At 52.5% G+C, this 21,941-nt stretch overlaps 1 protein-coding gene and 1 long non-coding RNA gene across 2 annotated transcripts in view; one reads left to right on the forward strand and one right to left on the reverse strand.

Annotated features, from left to right (window-relative positions):
- LMNB2 (lamin B2) overlaps positions 1 to 8,735 on the reverse strand; it is a 32,849-nt gene extending 24,114 nt beyond the window's left edge. The window contains exon 1 of the mRNA XM_055706760.1: positions 8,389 to 8,735. Within this exon, the coding sequence (XP_055562735.1) occupies positions 8,389 to 8,589 (201 nt within the window). The 5' untranslated portion in view covers positions 8,590 to 8,735. The remainder of the gene's footprint in view (positions 1 to 8,388) is intronic.
- LOC129735815 (uncharacterized) lies at positions 8,558 to 11,643 on the forward strand. Its single transcript, XR_008731678.1, has 2 exons — positions 8,558 to 8,658; positions 9,698 to 11,643. It is a non-coding gene; the product is annotated as an uncharacterized LOC129735815 (long non-coding RNA).
- Positions 11,644 to 21,941: the final 10,298 nt, after the last annotated feature.

Below are 21,941 nucleotides of genomic sequence, written 5' to 3' on the forward strand. Positions count from 1 at the left end.
TTGGGTTACCACAACCCATCATCTCCTGTCCCCCACATCTCAGATACAAATTCATCCCTGAAGACCATGCCAACCTTCCCAGCGTAAGGCGGTAAAAGCAGCAGCTGATACAAATGCCGAAAGGGGAAGTATAGTGAATGAGGCAAACTTACAAGGATTCTTCACTCACGTATACTCCTAGCTTCAAAAAGTTAAGGAATGATAAAAAAAATCTGAGCTAAAAATTGCTTCCATGCATTAAAACCCATTAGTCACCAAATATTGTTAATTTGTCTAATCCTTTTTCAAATCTCTTTAGCTTTTGGTTTCCACATCAGAAAGCATCATACGAGCACAACTGGTGGATTAAGACCTGCTACTTGATTATTTCATTTCATGCCTTTAGTTTTTGTGTTGTGAGAAATGCTGAATATTTGCTTCCTAGGCAAATCTCTTTGTTTGGACTCGTGACTTAAGAGACCTCAGGTTTCCTCTCACCTCTTTTCCAGTTTTGCTCCTGGTCAGAAATTATGCTACTACTCTGCTCATCTTTTTCACCTTTTCCTTACACTTCCCCCAGGCTCTCGATGTTTTACAATAAGTTAAGAGAACTGCAAGCAGCACTCTGAATATATAAACAACATTGATTTACATAGTGATTATTGGACCACCAGCTACAAAGCAAAACAGGGGCATTACAGGAGATCAGAGAGGCAGAAAATGCAGTAATTCTAACAGGTTTTAATTAGCCCAAGCTGTAATCCAGGAGGTAATACCTGAGCTGTATCTTCATACACTAGTAGTGAGTGCCATGGAGCGGCTAATCCAGGAAGCTACAAGAGGGAAGGCTGCCCTCCACCTGGTCCTCAGCAGCACACAGGAGCGGATTTGCCAAGATACCATCAAGCACCTCAGCTGACTTGGTTTCAGCATCCTTGCAGAAGCAAGACAAGCCAAAAACGTTAAAAATCTAGGACTGTCGCAATTGTTTCAGCATGGCAACTCGGGAACGCTGAGTTATTTGTTAAAACAAGTAAAAAAGCAGTTTAAAAAAAGTCTTTCTAGAAAGCAAGATATTGTATAAAGACATAGCTGCAGGCCAAAACCATACATACAAAATACTTTAAGATGATCAAAACAAGGGTAGGAGACAGAGTAAAGCATTTTCCAAGGAGTTGAGGTCATGTACAGAAGAGAAAAATAAAACTGATTTTTTGTTAGTCACAATACAACATGGCAAACCAAAAAATGAAGCTGGAAGAACAACTCATGAATGGTGTAGAAAGTAACTACTCTTGCTCTGCTCATGAAAAAGGCATAATACATGAGTCTATGGCCCCAAGTCAATCAGTTTAGGTAGAAGGTCCACCCAAAAAAAAAAAAAAAATGCAGTGAAAACATACCTTTTGGGTTTCTTTGGGTTTTTTACTTAGATTTTCACTAGAGGAATCTTTTAAGAGATTTCTGCACTTAAGTGTCCATTGAAAGTATCATAGAACAGATTGACAAAACAAGCAGTAACAACTCATCACATTCAGGAAGTATTAACAGCTTTCTATACCCCACTTTTTGCATTAAATCAATCAGCAAGTCATTTACGCTCTCACTTAAGAGTTCACTTTGTACAGGAGCATTAGAAGATGGCTCATGCCACACAAGTTTCTAAAAATGGGAAAAGTCCGTGTCAGTACAGTCAACATTAACCTGAAGAACAGAATTACAGGGCACGCAAGTAAGAGTCATACTGAGGAAGACGTGTGTAAAATAAAAGTTTCACCACCTACTGGACTTGTTCAGTCAACCACAGAGCAGGTACTCATGACAGATCCAGTAATCAAACCAAACCAACCAAACAAAAAAAGAAAAAGGAGGAAAGAAGTAGTGGGTACTTGCATAAGCATAGCAGAGTGGAGGGAGGGAAAGTCACTACTATGGCTTTTTAAAAAAAAAAAAAAAAAGGGAAGCACTGGACAAGGGAACAAGCGCATGAGCAAGGGTTTGAAAAGTCAAGGATGAAAAGAAAAGGATTCAGAGAGGGGAGACTGAGCTAAATCAGTCTGCCTGGAATCCCAAAAGGCTTGAACAACATTCCCCACCAAAGGCTCCTACAAGCAGGCATGGAGAAGATAAAGACACACAAAAAGACATCATCACGCTCCAGAAGCTTAAGTGAAGTTGATCAGCCTGTAGTTCCCTTGATCTTCCTTCTTGCCCCTCCTGAAGATACCAGCTTTCTTCCAAACTTCAGGAACCTCTCATCATCATGATGATGTTTCAAAGATAACCAAGACTAGCCTTGCAGTAATGTCAGGCAGTTCCCTCAGCACTCATGGGCGCAACCCATCAGGTCCCATGGACTTCCATCCAGTTTGTTCAGATGTTCCCTATCCTGGTGCTCCTCTACCAAATCTTCCTTGCACCAGACTTTCCCACTGGTCTCAGAGACCCGAGATTCCTGAAGGCTGGTCAGACCACCAGGAGGCATGGAGTACCTCAACCTTCCCTGTGTCTGAATTTAGTCAGACCTCCTTGCTCATGCATACAGGTCTCCAGCCACCTTTGCTTCATTTCCCGATTGTTGGGATGGATGACTCTTAAGCTTGGAGGAGGTCACCCCTGAATATCAGCCCAGCTCTCACAGACCATTTTTTCTCTCCTGGGCTGTAAGCCGTGGGATTCCTCCTGAAAGGAAGCCCTGAAGTGGCTGAAGTCTACTCCTGAAATCCAGAGTTGTGGTCCCACTTTTTACTCTGCTCCATCCTCTAAAGATAGCAAACTCCACTGTCTCATGGTCACCACCTTGACCAGTTCTTCCATTTATTATTAGATCCAGCAGAGCATGAAGACTAGGGCATGTGAGGCTTCTCCCAGGTGACTGAAGGAAGCCTCACTTACCTGTTCTTCTTGATCAGGTCGGTAGCAGACAAATACCACAATGTCACCCACCTCGGTCTGCCCACTAATCCTGACCAACAAGCTCTCAGCTATCTCATCACCTGTCCTCGGGCAGCACTCCAGGCACTCTCACCACTCTCTCACATCAAGGGCAACTCCCCCTCCTCACCTTCCTGAAAAGCCTGTCTCCATCGTCACAGCACTCTGTGAACCACCCCCACCCCAACGAGGTCACAGTCCTGCAACCGCCGGCAGACCCCTCACTCCATCTGTCTGTGCCCCGGGCTGCACATCAGCCATACGGGCACTTCAGAGAGGCACTCCAGCACGATGGTCCTGCAGGAAGGACAATGATGTTTCCCCACGAGCACTTCCTTCTTCCCATGCCTACGCTCAGGGTGTTCCCATTTCACCCTTTTTCTGTTGCTTTTTCCTCTGTCCACATAACCCTAGGCCTTTTGCTTGCTCACCCCATCGCTGCTTCCTCACCTGATCTTCCCGGAGGGTAATCCCTCCCTCCCCCATTATTCCCGGTTCAAAGTTCTTCTTAGCAAGCTGACCAACCCAGCTGGCAAAGATGCATCTGCCCTACTTAGTCAGGTGGATCCTCGCTCTTTGAAGCAGTCGTCAATCCTGAAAGACGGTTCCACGGTCACAGAAACCAAGTTGCTGTTGCCAACAGCAGTTGTGCAATCCCATGTCACCCTGCCGGATCTGCTCAGCCAGCCTCCAACCCCTCCCCCCCTACCACCACGGCCCTGTGCCACCAACAATCATCCGGAGCCACCAAGTCATGTTTGAAACTTTTCAGGTCACCCTGGAAAGTCACTGGTGCCTACAAGGAAGGGCAACAGGGATAACAGTCATGTGGCCAAATGTAGTAGCCCCTCTACAACATCACGAATGCAAGCCCTTGGAGTGAGCCAACCTCCCGAGGTGACACATGAGACCAGCAAATGGGTCTGCTGTGACAATGCAGCCCCCACCACCTGAAGGCAGTGGAAGAAATAAAGCTAAAACCTGGGAAGGGAGCTGAGCAGGAACCAGAAGACAGCCTGCAGCCCAATGCACTGCATGGCCGTGTCACCCCCGCCGAATGCTGCCAGCACAGAGCCCGAGCTGGGCACCCTACAAATTGCACCATGAACGGGCTTTCACCTTTTTCCTCTTTTGCTTGCAAAGAGCCTGCAAGTTTGTAATTGGGCAACGCAGGGACAAGGAAATAGGGCATGTGGAGAACAAGAAAACAGAGATGTTTCCAGAGCACGGTCTGAAAGGCAGGGCTGCTGGATGCTCCTCAACCTACCAGCCCGTGCTGGGAGCACCCAAAGCTCACTGTGCAGCAGCTCAAGGACTGACACAGAAACACAGACACATACCCCCCAGCAGTCACTTGGGAAAAGATGCAAGAAATCCTCAGTGAAGACACAAGGAACATGCCAAGAAGGCAATGAGCCTACATGCTAGGCAAGGAGCACATGCCATCCAACCACAAGTTGAGTACAGACGAATTTGGCGATTAAACATTAATCTTATTAATGTGCAAAACATAAGAGTATTCCCACCAGGTGTGGCTCTGTATGTTCTTATTCACACAGTTATGGGCTGACAAAGGACTGCCACTCATTTATGGCTCAGACTCCCCAAGAACATCGGTCGAGTTCTCAAGAACACAGCCATGTGCTGCATCGCCACCATCACCTCCCAGATGATGTCTATAAGGCCAGAACAACAACATTTAAGCCCATGTCTCAGAGGCTACAACTTTTGAGCGACCCACCATTCACATCAGCCTCTGAACATCTATTTTGCAGGTGGCAACTGGGCAACAGACCTATATACCCTGGTCATGAGTCGCTCTGGCTACTACACATGGTGCAGGCAGATGGCACAGGAGCTGCAGTAGTGGCAGGTAAGTGGAGACCAGGTGAGATTGCAGCCAACTGCAATCACACCCGCAGAGCTGGGAAGACAGGTGAAGAAGGAACACCCTGCAGACACTGCTTTGGTCACCAGGGCAACTGCTGTCAGTGGCAGAGGGTCCCAGGAGTCCTCATTTTTTTTTTTTTCTTCTCTCCTTACTTCTCCTTTCTGTGGGTGAGACCAGTGGGATGTACCCAGAACAGTGTAGTAACCCCTCCCATGCCCATCGAACCATCTCTTCTGCAAGATGCAATCACAAGCGCTGGAGGGCAGGGAGCTAGCAGAAAGGGAACTCAGGAAAGAGCTCTAGGACTCTTTTCTTCTTCACCCTTCCAGTATTGCTCCTCCCAGCCTCACAAATCAGGTTATTGTAACAGTGACCCCAACACAGCAGGAATAGCATCAGTCACATACTAGGGAGGCAGAAAAACGAGTGGGTGAGCTAAATTTCTCCTCTGTCACAGGCCAAGCTACACATGGGGATTCATGCAAGAGAGCAAATGGAGAAAGAACGAGGACAACTATAGGTTCCACCAGCTACACAGGCAAAATATTTTTTTGTATTTGTCTGAGGGCTTAGTGTATACATTTTAATTTCTCTAGAGGCCTGCTGCATACAAGTCAAGGTAGAACAGCATTGGACAGGGTGAGGGAAAGCAGGAGAAAGGGCTGTAATTAGTAGAGGACTAAAGATTAATCTCAACTTCTGCAAAGTTCCTTTTCTCTACTGGTGAGAGGTGGCAGCCCCGTGTTCCTCAAAAAAGAGCAAACAGTTATTTTGTTCCAAGGCCATAATGCAGCGGTGGCCTGTAAAACTAAGGAGGCTGCGCAACGGAGGAGAAAGTGGCTGCTTTTTCCTATCTTCAGCAGATTGGCGATTACAGCAACCAGGAAAAAGAACATCCTGATCAGCTGATGATTTTAATTCTGCCAGATTTAAACCTGCCAAGAGGCCCTGGCAGAACACTGACTATGGTCCTTGCCTGAACAGCATCAGGAGAACTTCTCCTGTCTAGAAGATACTCTCCTGAACCAGAGCTTTGAGAGCAAGACAGGAATGCCAGCCTTTTGTTCCCATGCAAGTCAGTCATGACCTCACCCCCAGCCCCCTTCTCAGCCGCGATCACTGTGGGGTACTGGAGTGACAAGCAATGGACAAGACGTCTCTCTCAGGATATTGTCTATTGCTTGTCGTAGCAACCCTCAACCTCCCATTTGCCCTGGATTATGGACCCATCACCTGCTCTCAAGGCAAAAGTCTCGGGAGTTAATGCAGAGCGCACTGGTGAGCAGCCACTTCTCACCATCCCGCAACACACATCATTCCACCTGCCACAGTGGCAAATGATGTTCCCTGCCACTACCAGAGATGAGCCAAAAATACTTGAATATTTAGACAGTTTAAGAAAAAAAAGTCAGACTCAAATTTACACACAGTTGAGGACAACCAAGGGAAATGTTCATCTTGAAGACTGTTTTCTTTTCCCAGTCTATTTTAAGCATGGAGAGCCAATATAAAGATATAATGATGTAAGCCAGAACAGTACGCCAGTATCACTGGACTATGCTTAACTGTGCTTCTATACAGAAATTACAGTTGCTCTGAGGTTTGCTTGGGTTTTGGGGGGGTTTCTGTGGGACTTGGAAGGTTTATTTTTGATTAATATCTTACTTCACGCTAAACCTAATCATTTCAGGAACACAAATTCTAACAGTGCAATAAGAAAATTGAATTGTCAGCAGAAAATCCAGTTTACTAGATTGGTCCTGAAAGTGAAAGGACATTCTCCCATTCCAGTAAACCCAGAACTTGGCAGCCATCTGAAGTTTTACTGGCCCCACAGTCCTAAACCACTGTCTGCTATCCTGCATCAAAACAATCAGACTACAAAGTCTCCTCTTCTGGGCACATGTAAACAAATAAGCTGTCCTAAAGGGATGGGGGAAGCATGTGGTCCAGAGACCAGCTGAAGCATCTTCCATTGTCTATGACACATCAAAGAAGAGCCTAAGAAATCCTGAAAAAGTTTGTTAGAGTATGTCTAAGAATTAGGATTTTTATTGAAGCCTGGAAGAAAAGTGAAGAAGGAAAGCTCCGGGACAAAGCAAGCAATATTTATATCAAAATCCTCAAGTTTATTTTCCAATTTTTGCATCCGAGTATTCTTCCAGGATTGGTAACACACAGAACTGCTAACAGGAGTTCAAATTAAAAAATCTCATGAGATTACATCTACGTTGTCTGCTTGTCCTGTTCTTGCTCTTCTTACATGTGTGCTGTCCACAGAATTACCTTCTGCCTCCTGCATTTCAAACACACACTCCCAGCCTGCAGCAACCTATGGCTTCGAAGCTCCCCGAACCAGACGCGGTTATTTTGTTTGTAGCATGATTTCACACCGGACAAGTGACAGAGCCGTGTTTTATGTTTAGAAATACCTAGTTATTTTGAAAACATGATGGAAGTTGTAATATCTCATTAAGTAGTACAAAGGGACTTAAAAGCTACTCCAACCCTGGGTGTACACTGATTGCAAACTGGCAAACCTCTCCCAAAACAAGATGCTATCGCATCGAGTCTACTTAAACGAAATTAATCGAAATTAATCCAAGCCCTCCTCCCACCACCCCCAGCATCATCAAACCAGACCCTTTGGCGGCGGGGGGGGGGGGGGGGGGGGGCGGGCGGCTACACAGCGATCCACGGCATCACCGGAGGCACAGCAAAGGCTGTTCCCTGCAGGCTTCCCACAAAACTTTTTCCACATCAACTTCCAGATGAACATAAAACGTTCATCACATTGGTGGCACCCCCGGCCCGGCAGCCGGCCCCCAGCGAGGGGGGGGGGGGGCGGGGGGCGGCGCAGATCCAGCGCAAAACCCGGCGTAGGGAAAAGCAAAACCCGGCGTAGGGAAAAGCAAAACCCGGCGTAGGGAAAAGCAAAACCCGGCGTAGGGAAAAGCAAAACCCGGCTTTGCCCCCAGAGCACAGGACGCAACTCGGAGCGGTTCTCGCAGGGGGCCGGGTTCCCCGGCGCTGGCGCGGCCGCAGCGGCTCTCCCCCGGCGAGGAGCGAAGTTACTCCCGGCCCTCCCGCCCCTCCGGGATCGCACCAGCCCTCCGGCCACGCCGCGCCGAGAGACACGGTCCGGGCTCCCCCGCGGCGGGACGCCCGTGCCCGGCGCCGGCCCCAGCGGCCCCCGCCCAGGGAACGGGCCACCAGCGGCGGCGAAGCCCCGGCCCGGCCACGCCGCCCGCCCGCGGTCAGCCCGGGCCCCGCCCGCCGCCCTGGGCCGCTTCCCGCCGCGCCGGCCCGCCGCGCCCTCCCGCCGGCCCCAGCCGCCTCCAGCGAGCGGGCAGCCGCCCCCCCCGGCACCCCCGAGGGCCGCGGGCGCCCCCCTAGCCCTCGCCCCCCGCCCCGGGCCCGCCGGGCCGCGCATGGCGCCGCCGGGCCCGCCGAGCCGCCTCAGGGCGGGCGGGCCGAGGGGCCGCGCGGGAACCGGCCGGCCGAGCCCCTGGGCCGCGGATCCGCTCCCCGGGCCGGAGCGGGGCGGCCGCCCGCCGCTGCTCGCCCTGCCGGCCCGGCCTTACCTCCCGGGTGGTGACCTCCTCCTTCTCCGAGATCTTCAGCACCAGCCGGTCGTTCTCCAGCTCCAGCGCCCGCACACGGTCGATGTAGACGGCCAAGCGGTCATTGAGCTGCCGCAGCTCCTCCTTCTCCTGCAGGCGGGAGATGCGAGTCGGCGACAACGGGGTCCCGCCGGGGGTGCCGCGGCTCGGGGTGCCTGACATGGCGCTGGATTCGCGGGCAGGCGGGCAGCGAGCTCATTCAATCCCGCCGCACCGGGGGAGGAGGCAGCGGTAAGATGGCGGACATCGCCCCCCCCGCCGCGGCGCCGCCTGGGAAATGGAGTCTGGGCGCCGAGATGGCGGCGGCGCGGGGCGCGCCGGGAGCTGCAGTCCGGGCCGGCGGGGGCGGCGGGGGCAAACGGCGGCGAGCGGAGCTGCTGCCAGGGGTCGCCCCCCGCTGCCGCCCAGGCGATGGTGGGTGCGGGTCCCCCCGCCGGTCCCGGCCCGAGCGCGGCCCCCGGTGTTCCCCGCTGCCCCCCACAGACCCCCGTGGGCCGCCACGACCTCCCCTGCTGCCCCCCACTAACCCCACAGCTGCCTGCAGCCCCAAATGGCCCCCCATAGCCCCCCTGCGGCCCCCCACAGCCCCCAATGCCCCCCCATAACCCCCCTGCTGCTCTCCATGCCCCCCCACGGCCCCTGCTGCCCCTCACAGCCCCCCACAAACCCCAGAGCTACCTGCCGCCCACCACAGCCCCCAGTGGACCTCCGTGGACCTCCCTGCTGCCACCCACTGCCCCCCACAGACCCCCTGCTGCCCCCCATGGCCCTCTGCAGCCCTCCCACTGCCCCCCACAGACCCCCTGCTACCCCCCACAAACCCCACAGCTGCCTGCTGCCCCCCACAGCCCCCAATGGCCCCTCATGGCCCCCCTACTTCCCGCTGCAGCCCCCCAAGCCCACGTTCCCCAACCCCCCCACGCCGGCGGCCACCCCCACGCTGCAGCACGGCCGCCCCGATGCAGCATTAGCCGCGCTGCGTGTTGGCACAGCTGCGTGGCGTCTCGCTTACAGGGCACATGTTCGCCTCGGTCACCTAAAGCATCGCCATGTAACCCGCTCCAGGGCCGCTGGTGGGCTCGCCGTGCCCTGCTGCTAATACTGACCCTTCACAGGCCAGGGACCTGCTGTTGGCTTAAACTGGGGGTGCAGTGTCCCAGAAAAAATACCAATGGGCTCCTTCCAGGGGTGAATTTTTTAGATGTGCTGTTTGGTAAATTTTAGCAATTTTTTCCAAAAGTTTTACTGAGCGGTTGCAACACCTCCCCAGGCTCCGATCGGGTTGTTCAAGAGGGAAGCTGCCCTTCCACCGTCCCAGGGAACACAGCCACATGTACAAACTAAAAACCATGAAGAAGTTTTCCCGTCTAAAAGATCTGGGGTACAATTTTTCCCAAAACATATTTTTACTGAATATACCCCAACTTCTGACTTAAAACTGGATTACCATTCCCACGAGGTAATTCCTCATGCCCCAGAACTTGAGCGGCTGAACAGCTTACGGCCATTGCGCCTCTCGGCTCCCAAGGAAAGCTGAGGAAAAGGAGATTTTCTGCCTGAGAAGTAGAAAAAACAAGTTTGGGTCTGTCACCCATACACGTGGACAGCAAGGAGAAGAGGCAGCAGGAACATAACGCAACGAAGTGCTGTGGGTGAGAGGGAGGACAGACCTGGAGAAATGGAAAGAGAGCAAGAAAATACTGCATGTGGTATATGAAAAGGAGCCTGGGGAGCCAGGCTGGACAAATAGGCTTGAATGGGTTTATCCTCATAACAGAACCTGAGCAATCCTCGTTAGGAGATCTGGGATCCTAATGTCAAGTACCCCTCAAACTGGAAAACCTCACAATAAATCCAGGAATTCTGAACACTCGATACCCTCGTCATCAAGTAGCTGTAAGTGTCTCTCGCAGTCGCTGCGCACCTCTAGCAGCCGGCCCGTACCGAGGGTCGGTTTTCCCATGGATGCAGTTTCAAACCACGCATCCAATGCGGGATGCGCTGTCCTGGCCGGTGGGCAGCGGAGCACCCATCCTGCCATGGGCACCTCTCCTGGGACACACCGGCTGCTCCTTCACCTCCACCTCCTGCAGAGCAGAGGGCAGGACCCCCATCACGTCTGCGGAGCAGAGCAGAGGGCAGGACCCCCATCGTGTCCGCGGAGCAGAGCGGAGGGCAGGACCCCCATCACGTCCGCGGAGCTGTGGGGATCGGCAGCTTGCTTGGGGGGGGGTTATGGCTGCAGCTGAAATAAGTGAAGCATATAGCCCCCTGCACGTGCCCCCTCTGCAGCACTTACACACCCTCCCTGCCCGACGGGGTGACACGCTGCACAGCTCGGCTCCCCGACCACATCCAGCTTGGCTGGGGCACGCCTGGCTCTGGAGGAGGCGGCAGGGAGCCGGGACTACAAGTCCCAGGGTGCCGCGGCGGGGCGGGCGGCCCCTGCCCATGGCCCCGCCGAGCGCCGGCAGCCGCAGCCCGGCCAGCCCCGGCCCCGGGGCCGCCCCCCGCCCCATTGTTCCCGGCCGCCCCCCGGCGCTGGATGCACGGAGCGTTTTTTGAATTTTGGCGCCTGGCTGCAAATGCTAAACTGCCTGCTGATGATGCTTAACTGCCTGCTGATGCTAAACTGCCTGCTCCTGGCTGGGCTCCAGCGCCTGCCCGCGGCCGGGGCTGCCCCGGCATCATTTGAACGAGCTGCCGGCCCCGGGAGAGGCAGGGAAACGCCGGAGCATCCCGCCGTGCTCCTGCCGGGAGCTTGTTCTCCCTCCACACGCCGTTTCCAACTAGTGGATTCGTGGAAGACCACTTATAAACTTAGGTTATGTTAAGCCAGAAGAAAACACTGCAGGAGCGCGGAAAGCCTCCGTATGAGCCATTTTGCATCAGCTCTTGTGGTTTGACGTGATACTTAGCGCATCGATTTTGGAAATGCTTTTCAACTTTTTGCCCGATTTTGAATGATAATGTAATCCAGGCATAAATCCCCTTTGTTCATGAAGTTTAGCCCAAACCTCCCCCTTATTTTTCTATCAGATTTTTCAGATAATGGCTTAGAACCTTTGAATGTTTCAAGGGTTTGTGGGTTTTTGTTGCCTACAATGTTACCAGTGATTTTCACAGTGCTGATCCCAACTTTGTTGCAGTAAAATATTTTTTTCTAGAAACACTTCCTGAAATATGCCTCAATAATAATACCTGGTATTTTCTGCATTTTTTAGAAGGTCTCTTTCTTTAGCAGTTACCAGAACACTGGCAGACTTTCACCCTTGGCACCAGTCTCCCCTGCTTGTGAACTGAATGTGTACATTCGCTTTTCCTACCTCTGCTAAAAAAAAACAGAACAGTTTGGGGCTGGAATGGGGAGAGGAGACATCAAGGGAACGGGGGAAGGGGAAAAGCTGAGACCCCACTAGGCAACCGTGTTTTACAGGAGTACAGTGCACACTTTGGTCCCAGAATGAGCATCTGTTCCAGTATTGGTCCGCTTGGATCACCCTGATGAACCAGGGTCAGCGTTGTCATTCATCTCTCAATATTTAGCAATACGTTTTTCACTAAGGACTTTGGCAGTTCACCCCAAACGATTTTAGAATGACCTGCCTCTCTGCTGTCAGAAGGTAAATTGACTTGTTAGCTCAGGACACAGCCACGCAGCGTTCAACAGAGGGACAATTGGGGCCGTGCCGGCCTCACCTGGCCAGGTGAGGCTGCCGTACCTGCCGTGCCAGCAGCCATGGCAATCCCTGCGGCTGCGTTCCCTGGGCTTTTCGGATTGGGAACCTGCTCAGAGCACACTGAGGCTCCTGCCTCACCCACTCCCCCGGGCTGACTCTTTCTGGGAAGTGGAGCACTGGAGGAGGCTGATGCACGCACAGGTTCCACCCTGAGAGAAGGCCAGGAGCTTGCAAGTGCCCTGGGCTCAGTATCAGAGTTCTGGCTCCAAGGGACTTGCAACATATCTGACTGTCTGGGTAGGATAAGAATAAAGTTTTGGGATGTGGGAGAACCCAGACAGCAGCGATAGGCTCTGCCAAGCACTGGAGTATTTCTCCTGTCAGATGCATGAAGAGATTACTTCCAGTACCTAATAAAGGCAAAGGAAAGCCCCGCGCGTCCTTTGATGCAGAGCATCGTCTCAGTGATCGACCAGTCTCCCATACGGCTGGGTGTAACCAGTTTTCTGATGCTGTCTGGGATTTCATAATGACTCTGGCATTTTCGTGAACCTGGGGATGCAGGATTTCCACTGCTATTTCTTACCTCAACTGCTTTCATTTCTCAGCAGCTGCTGCCATGCCCTCCCCTTTCTCATTCTACACTTTTATTATTTGTAAGTCTTTAACAGAAGGATTATTTCTGTCCTTTCTTCATTGCCTAACTTCCCCTCTGCCTCATGTTCCTTATCTCACTCTGAGCAGCCTGTCACTGTTTAATTGATTGTCTCAGATATTTTCAGTAATTTCAGGAAGGGGCAAAGATTAACCATACAGCACAGAATGTTTTCCTATCAGTCCAAAATCAATCCAGCCTCAGCAGTAGTGCTTAAAAAATTGGTAGCAATGACAACAAGCCTGGAAAAAGCACTCACACCTCACCACAGATTTCTGCTGCAGAATTTTATTTTTTTTTTTAATAAAATTGCATCCAGCAGTGTCAGGACAGAAAGCACCAAAGTGAGTAGAGGAAAGGATAGCGTGCCATGTGTTGCGGATGAGGTCTTCCTCATCTGCTATGAGAAAGTTTGGTAAGAGATATAAAAGAGAGCAAAGAGGAACACAGTGCACAGTTGTGCAATTAAAGCAGACGGCAGACTATGCAGAACAAGGCTTTTTCAAGACAAGACACCACGCTGTAATTAATGTGTGAAGAGAGTGTGTTTGGCAAGAGCCTTGAACAACATTTAGTAAATTTGCTACAGCTTTTATCTCTTCACCAAGGTAGAATTCAACGTGCATCACACCAGGAGAAGCATTAACCAAGCCTGGAGAGGAGAATTCAGGTCTGTGCTTCGGATTGTTCACTCCTTCGTGGTAGGAAGGTGAGTTACGTTCATGGTCAGGAGAACCCGAGTGGCCCTTTTAGACTCTTGTACTGGAACCAGACCCTGGTCTCAAGTGACCAGAAAGAAATGAGAATTTCATTTTTAAATCCTTTCATATTTCCCCCCATCTCAGCAGAGGAGTGGCAAAGGAAGAAGCGGGGGTGGGGGTGTCAGTGGTCAGGGCTCCTCAACTTCCCACAAATCCACTTTGTCACTTTTCCACACAGCGATTTCCGTATAATACCATGTGCTAAGAAGAGCCACGTCTGTCAGGCAGGAGCAATGGAGAGGCTTCTACAGTGCGACTCATTCACGCACAGCCTTTATGGGGCAGAGGAAGCATTGCGGTGCCTGACGCAGCACAGCCTTCGGAGCAGCATTGGCTACCAAGCCTTCCCCTCACTGGCCCCCCGCAGCCCAGGAATTCGTCTGAAGTAATAGGAAGACAGATTCCTTGGCAATAAAATACTGTGAAAACACCCCTGGAAACAGATGAGGAGGCCAGGTAGGAACAACATCACCGTTTCCTTCCAGTCAGGCTGCCGGCAGCCCTGGAGCCTGCAGAGATGGAGCCGTGAGCATTCGTGTGCATAACTAGCAGCGATTTACATAGGTAAATAGCAAAATTAATCTAAGATCAAGGAAGGGATTATTCATGTCACCTTTAAATAACTATCAGGCCAATAATCTCAGACGTTATGAGTTTTGCCTTTCGCATACAGAGCTGAATTTCATTCTCGTTATACTTTCGGGGGTCCGAAGACATGAGGCTGCTACGCAGGCTGCAAGGGGAGCCCCAGGGTCTCGGCGCCCCAGGGGGTTCAGGTTCCCTCCACGTGCAGGTCCCTCATCTTTTAGCCATTTGGGGAGCGTGGTGGAGGAGGGTGGGGACTGGCTCTGAAACGCGGCTCCTCCGAGTTCACAAAGCTCGCTTCATCGGTCAGGAGCGATCCCGGCTCTGCTCCGAGCATCCCTTAGATCACTGCTGCTCCAGCCGAGCTGTGGGAGGGCAGCACGCAGCGCTCACCCCCCCGCGCTGTTATTATATAAAACCTGGCACTGATCTCCAAGCTTGTGAAAACAAACCCCCGGGTTTTTTTGGTTGTTTTTGGTTTGGTGTTTTTTTTGGGGTTTTTTTTTTTTTTTCAGAACAACCATTTGGCGCCTAATTTTCAAATCCGCAGACCAACTGCAGCTGGCTCAGTGCCCATCACCATAGAGCTATTTACGTATTTCCCTCCAGCAGCTGCAGTAACCTGCTACGTTCCTCGCGTCTGCCGGGGCTGGCTCAGCCTCTGCCTCACTGGAGACGGGTTAAGATTTCAGTTTTGTTCAGTTAAACCAAAGCAACCAACCCCCAGAGCGTTAGGAAGCCGGGTTTAACAAAGAAAGGTGAAAGCAGAAACCTTTTGGCTCCGCTTTGAAAGACAATTAAAATCCTGCGTGAAGCTGGAGCGTTGAGATTCCTTATGACAGAGCCTCTGTCAAAGGTAAAATTTAGAATTAACATACGTGAGAGTGGAGAAGACAGTTCCATGGAGATAAAGAGGTGTCTGCATGGGATCAGTCTCCCTTGTGGATATTACATGATTAATAAAGGAGATTAAACGAATGCTTTCTGTAATTCCAAAGTGCTCTCCACCCAAAGTTTCAAAGTATTTTACAAAGGATAAATTATAAAGCTTTATCATAATCTTGCGATGGAATTAAGATGACCACAAAGATTACTCAGTTAATGTCTGTGTGCCTTGAGCCTCATGGATTAGCTTGGTGAACCTGGCTTCCAGATCCTGTCAATGCATCCATCTCATTGGCGCAGCCGGTGACAGCAGCAAAGTGCCAGCTCAGTTAGCGTCTGTGTTGGAGCTGCGTGTCCTTAAAGCAAGGGACAACTTCGACAAACCATGCACTGACAAGAGGAAGCTGTCCGCTGCCTGGAGTTGGGGACGTGGCGGTGCTAAACAGGAGAACCGTGCCCTGCCCTTCTCTCCTCCAGCCTGTGCTGTGTACGGAATTTTGAAGCTTCACATCACTTCTTTTTCCACCACCAGCACACACTGGGGGTGGGGGTGGGTGGGTAGGTGCACGAACCAGATGTTTTGGGCAGCCATGAACAAGATTTGCTTGGCTGGAGTAAATGAGCCGGAGGTACAGGTAGTGAGGAGAAGCTTTAGGCTGACAGAGGTGTTTGCGGGCTGCCTCAACACTGCCAAACTCCATTTCTGGGTTTGAGAATATCATAGTGTTGTGGGATTTGATTTAATTTACAGTGTCTGCAGAAATCTTGCATGTAAGAGAAAAATCAGCTTCAGCTTGGCCCCGCGTGGGGCAGCGTGGTCAGTGGCACACAGTTTTGCCCGCTGGAAGGATTGGGGCTGGTGGGGGCTGGAGAGGTGCCGTTGCTCAGTGGGCAATCTGCTCACGTGCAGGAATTTCAAAGCTGAGCCTGCTCTGACAGAACCTCTGAGCATCCACAAGTGCAAAAGGTTATATCTTACTGTTGAATCCAGAGAAATAACTGGTGGGTTCAAAGTATGGAGCATCCCAGTAAATGACAGGAATTTGCTAGCTGACAGTTCTTCCCACGTGCCAGAGGCCAGGCCAGTTCACCCTCAGCACATCAGGAAAGGTTGCCTCGGTTTACCAGCACGGTTGTTCACCTCTGCCACTCTCAGTAGTGTGGCCAGATGCTCTGTGATACCACCATCATCATAAATGATTCAGGGCTTCACCAGTCCCTGGGCATTCACTCCCACGATTAACGGAGATGCTAGCCCTGGGCACGATCCCCTTGCCACAGTGTGTACAGCCCGATGCTGATGTGTGCAACCCCACGTGGATGTGTTCCCAACACCCGCTCAGGGTCTAGCATCCCTTTGCTGGTTGTCTTGGAGAGTGGGCTGCCTGAAAACAGCTGCCTGGTGTGTGAGCCCTGGACTCTGTCCACCCAGTTTTAACCGGTGAGATTAATCTGGTGTCTGCTGGGTAATAAAGCAGCAGTTGGTAAATCATTACGCAACTTTTGCTGGGTTTGCATTTTTATAACCCGTGTGGAGTGGGAGGCTGAGGGGTGGCAGGAAACTGCAGGCTGCTAAAAGGCCTCAGGTGTGGAAGAAGGCAGAGAGATTGGTGTGGGATTACGTGGTTAGTGAGGCTGTTGGCAGCTTATACTGACAATTTAATTTTAAAAGCAGTATAGCCGGTGATGCGTCTGTGTAGGGGAACACTGTGCATGGCTGACACCGCGCAGCTGAACGGCCACTTGCCTGGGTCAGCATGCTGGTGGCTGGAGGTGTGCATCCCCATTCCCCTGCCTGTATTGTCCTGGTCTGAACTGGTGTGGAGGGGCAGCAGCTCTGGTCTGCGCAAGCCTGTCACGTCTGCCTGCTGCAGAACAGAAGTCACTGCCCTCCCACCATGGCCCTCCTGCTAAGCAAACACAGGTTGATGACACCTCTCTGGGTTCTGGTTCAGTGGCCACCCTGGCCAGCGTCCTGCTGGCAGGGGTTGGGGCTGTGGGACTGGCCTGAGGCCAGAGGGGACAATAGCTCTGCCCTGTACCTGGCAAGGGGCTGGGAGCCCTTCCAGTGGAGCAACCAGTGCTCAGGTGCCCAGAGGTGCTCAGCCAAGCTCAGGACATCAGGAGTCCCACAAGGAGAAAATCCTGTGTGAAGAACCCACACTTACATGCGCCCCCACGGGCACTACAGCTGCTTAGCCCTTTGCCTTTGCTCCGCCTTTACACAAATCAAGTCTTGAGTTCTGTTTCCTTTTTCATTCAAATAGTTTTCTTCTCTCCACCCTGTACATTTCTCCTTTGGTGTCAACAGCAGGCAGCACCCTGGCCACACCAACCGATTCATGACCAATTTTCCTGTTTGTTCTTGTCAAAAATGCCTTGTCACGTAAAGGAAATAGCAACAGTTGCTTTCTACAGGACTCTCCTGTTGGCATGTATACAAGGAAGGACCGACAACTCCTTGGAAGGTGGATACCCCCACTACTCCCTTCTTGGGCAACAGTCTTGCAGGGTTGTCCCTGTAATCCTTGGCCTGTTTCTGGGTCTTCTTCCAGAAGAACTCACTTTGGGAAGGACCTCTGCTTTGGAGTGCCCCCTTCTTCCTCAGCCCTTGCATCATTCTCGCTGCTTTTCTGGCTTCCTCTGGCCTGAGGACCTCTGTGCCCAGCGGCTGCTCCCTGTCCTGCAGGAGGTCACAGGTATGCCCCAGAGTCTGCAGATGTCGCCAGCCTCCAAGGATAAAGCATGGGCAGGTCATCCATCCAGGCGAGCAAGGAGTGGGGAATGTTAGAGCGCTAAGCCTTCGCTGAAATGTGCTGTCTCAGGAGATCAGTCAGGTCAGAATACTTCATAGCTGTCCGGTGGCATGCGGTGCAAGCAGGCAGCATGGCTGAGAGCCAGCTCACACAGAGCTGTGCCTCTGGGATGGTGTCGCTGCAGAAATGAAGGGAGCCTCTGTGCTGGGGAGCCTTTCTCGCCTCCGCCGGCGTGTGCCGATCGAAGCCCTGGTGAGGTGGGTAAGCGATGTGCCCTTGCTTGGTGGGCCCAGCCCTGGGCAGGCAGTGTCCAGGCACCGATAGTACTGGTTAGCTTCTCTCCCCAGCAGCACCAGGGCCAGCTCGGGGAAAGGCGTGGATCACCTCGGGGCTGCGGGAAAGCCTGTACCAGAATGGTGAAGGCTCCTTCGCAAGGCACCCTGCAGCTCCAGCCATGCCTCCTTCCCTGCAGCACCTAAATGCATCCACCTGCACAGGCACAGCAGGTCGTAGCAACTGTCCCATTTGCAGGCTGGGACTGCTGCCCGTGCCTCTCGCCCATGCTGCAGAAACCCTGCCTTCCCGTCCAGCCCCCACAGCCAGGTCCTTGCACCCCAAGGGCAGCCCCTTCTCCTGCCCTGCTGCTGCCCAGCCAAGAGCAGCACCCTGCGCTCCCCCAGGCCAGGACAGTGTGCCCGGGTAGAGGGGGCCATGGAGGGCCAAGCACCCACTGAGCTAGCAATGAGGCCAGCTCTGAACCTCCATCTGAACCCTGAGATCCTCACAGGTGCCGCTGAGGTGCCCGTCTGGTCTTCTGCCTCCCTCTGGGAGGCTCCTCATGGCTGGGACAGCCCAGGACCCCACTGGCACAGGGTGACAATCAGGCCGAGCTCATCTGGCCTCCCAGCACTGCCCAAAGGGGCAGCGCACCCCCACTGCCCCAGCCACACCATCCAGCCTTCCCTCAGCGCCAGCAGCAACAGCTGGCCCACCAAGGGATGGGGACATGGGCTTATCCCCAGGGAGGCCATTCGTATCTATATGGCATTTGGCCACCGCAAAACATTGGTGATCTTGTAAAAGGCAGCAGAAACACAAATGGCAGTTGCATTTGTCCAAAGTGGCTAATTTGAAGGGAAATCTGTGGGCTGTAAATGGCCTTTCCCACCGGACAAGGGCGAAACCTTTCCATCCTCAGCAACAGCAGCAAGTAGGAAAGGAAAGTAAGTCACTGCGGTCTTACCGAAAGGTGTGCTGGCATGGGGGAGAAGCAGCAAGTGATACAGCAGGACAGCAGCTGCAGGGGGAACTGAGGCCTCCTCTGTGCAGTTCCCTACAAGAAGGCAGGAAATTTGCTTTTCAATGACAGAAATACCAAGCACATTCTTTTCACTTGGAAGTGATGAGCAACTTACAAGGAACAGCAAAGTGAGGCACCTATAACTGCAGAAGTGGATACAAAATCGAGGCATTCCATCACATGTCAACAGAGGTGGATTAGCCCAGACTGTAAAATCCAGGCGTTGTAGGTCCCAGTGCAGCCCCAGAAGGGTTAAATCCTTTCCTGCGGCAGATGGAAGCTGCCTGCCTGAACTGGCAGCTGCAGATGGTTCCTCTGTTCAAGGCAGTTGGACTGGCCAGGTGGATGAAAACCATCGTTCCACAGAAAGTCCAAGGAACAGGCAGGGGTTGTTTTCCAGTTTTTCCTGGAGCAGGTGGACTCAGGAACAGATGCCAGTCTGTGGCAGCATGGGTGACAGTTTTAGCAGTGCGCCTGTGCTATGAAACAAAACATAACGTAAGAAATAGATGTAGCCTTTCCTGTTCACTGGTGTTAGAGGCAGTGACAGGGGAGCAGCTGGTCGTCTGCCTTTCCTCTCTCAGGAGCGCAGTTTTTGTGGCTTCTGTGTGTGCCTGTCTGTCCGTGCATGTGCTGCTGCAGAGGGGAGACCACGGCCTGAGTGCAGCAGCTGGTGCCCTTGCTTATGCAGTGATGTAGGAGAAGGATTTAGCCCACTGTTTCCTGTCCTGGATTTGGTGGTGGAGGCTGTTGGCTTCTTATTTTGCTGTGGAAAGTCTTGCAAGTTACTAAAGACTTCTGGGGGATACTGTCTGGACCCCAGTTTACTCACCAAGACCAGAGTTTTCTTTAAAGTCTGGTTCAAACTACTGCAGCTGGAAGAACCAAGGACCAATGTGAAAATTGCCCTATGATGTGCAAAGCAGCGTTTTGTTTAAAAATAGGCTTAAACCTAATAAACCAAAACTGAAGAAAGTGGTTAGAGTCTCTGATTGCCTCAAAGCAGGGCTTTAAAACTGGGAGACAGTGAGCAACGCGGTAAATGTCCAGCAGAAGGCAGCCAGAGGTCAGCCTGGCTGGGCTGAGGTTCTCTCTAATGAGACTTGCTTAGCAAACAAGCAGGAGAAGTGTCCGAAGGCAGCAGAGCCATTCCAGCGGGAGAGGTCTGCTTTTGTTAAAAGAGGTAGCAGTGGGGACTTGGCAGCGAATTTTGCTTCCCTCCCCAGAAGCTTGAGCAAGAAAGGCCACCGTGGTTTGGCTCTGATGGCTCCCTGGATGGCCCGTCACACACCAGGGACTCCTCCACCTCTGGCAATTCACCAGCAGAGGCTGGACGGACCCCTTTCCTAGCCCTCTCCCACCCCCTCAAGAGAGCACAGTGGAGCACTGGTGGCAACTGCTATGAAGTGCTGAAGCAGTGCCAGCATAGCACTGCGTGCCTGAGAGCGGCCTTGCTCATAATCACAAGTTTCTGTGTCTGATGGCCACAGCCACTTCTAAGCTGGCAGAGTGAGATGTTATCATTTCTGTTGTCCCCACATCCTCTTTTCAGAGGCCTGTTCTATCTTGGTGCATGGGGGTATTTCCATCCTGACTGTGAGGGCCTCAGTTGCAGAAATATTGTGTGTGACGAACCCCACGCTGGTTGCTGTTGTGAGTAATTATTTCCTGGAAGAGTGTGAGGCTCCATCACTTCGGGAAACACCCTGTGTGAGCACGTGAAGTTGAGCCGATGAAGCACAGAGCAGACCTCAGCGTAGAGCCAACAACCCCGAGCCTCGCAGGAGTGAGCGGGGCTTTCAGGTGTTCAATGTCCAGAAGCCTGAAGCGTGACAGCCAGGATGCACTGGGGAAGGGGGCACTTCCATCTAAAACCAGTGCACTGGGAGCAACGAGGTCTCAGCTCAAAGGGGAGGCCTCTGGCTACCTGTGGGAATGGTGCTGAAGTGCTTTCATGTTGGTTGCTATGCATATATTTTTTAATTAACATCAGGCAATAGCCTCTGAATTTAAAGCAGCCTGGGTTTAGGCGTGAGGCTGCGCCTGTCTCTTGTTGCCCTCCCCGATACCCAGCCCTGGCAGCCTCCCTGGCTCTGCTGGCTCACAGGGTGACCCACGCTGCTTGCTAGAAGACATCTGGCAGAAAAACAGCTGGATCTTGACAAACACAAACACCTGCATCTCACAAGACCTTGGCCAAGGAGGGGTAAGACAGGAAGGCGGGGCGCTGCTGCACAGCCGAAAGCTACAGCTGGTTGACTGTCCTCACTTCTGAGGCAGCAGTTCAGTTCATGCGTGGAATTACTGGGTAAAGGGCCTCCAGCACTGCGCCAGCTGTGGGAGCGCATCCTGTGAGAGCATCTTTAATCCCCTGTTCCACATCAGCTTGTTGTTCCACTGGGAATTCTGGCTCCCCGAGCAGGAGGGAAGGGAGCTCTGCCTCTCCGTGGTTGCCAGTGGTGGATCTCAGGAAGCGTGTGGCTTTCAGGGCATGGCAGCGCACCAGGAGTACCGGGAGCTGGCTGAAAGGGGGATGCAGTGAAATGGGCGGGTGGAAATGAGTTGGGACCTGACGGGGCTGCCTGCCTTGGAGGCTCTGCCGGGTGGTTCATGCTTACAGACCAGACAGCACAGAGCAGCAGCCTCCTCCTCCAGGCAAGTGTTTATTTCAAGGCTGCTGTGCCTGATGGTGGTCACAGAGACACAGGAGGTGGGATCCCCTTCCTCTGCACACCCAGAGCTGATGTAAGCAGCCACCTCAAGATAGCTCCAGGCACGATGGGGGTGGCAGGAGAGGTGACACCTCCTTCTCCAGCCTGGTGTGCGCAGCAGCTCCTCTGGCAAGAAAACCAGAGCTTGTGGATGGGCAGATCTTCAGCGGCCCCTTACAAT

This window comes from Falco cherrug, chromosome 4 (assembly GCF_023634085.1).
Source record: "Falco cherrug isolate bFalChe1 chromosome 4, bFalChe1.pri, whole genome shotgun sequence".
NCBI lineage: Eukaryota > Metazoa > Chordata > Aves > Falconiformes > Falconidae > Falco > Falco cherrug.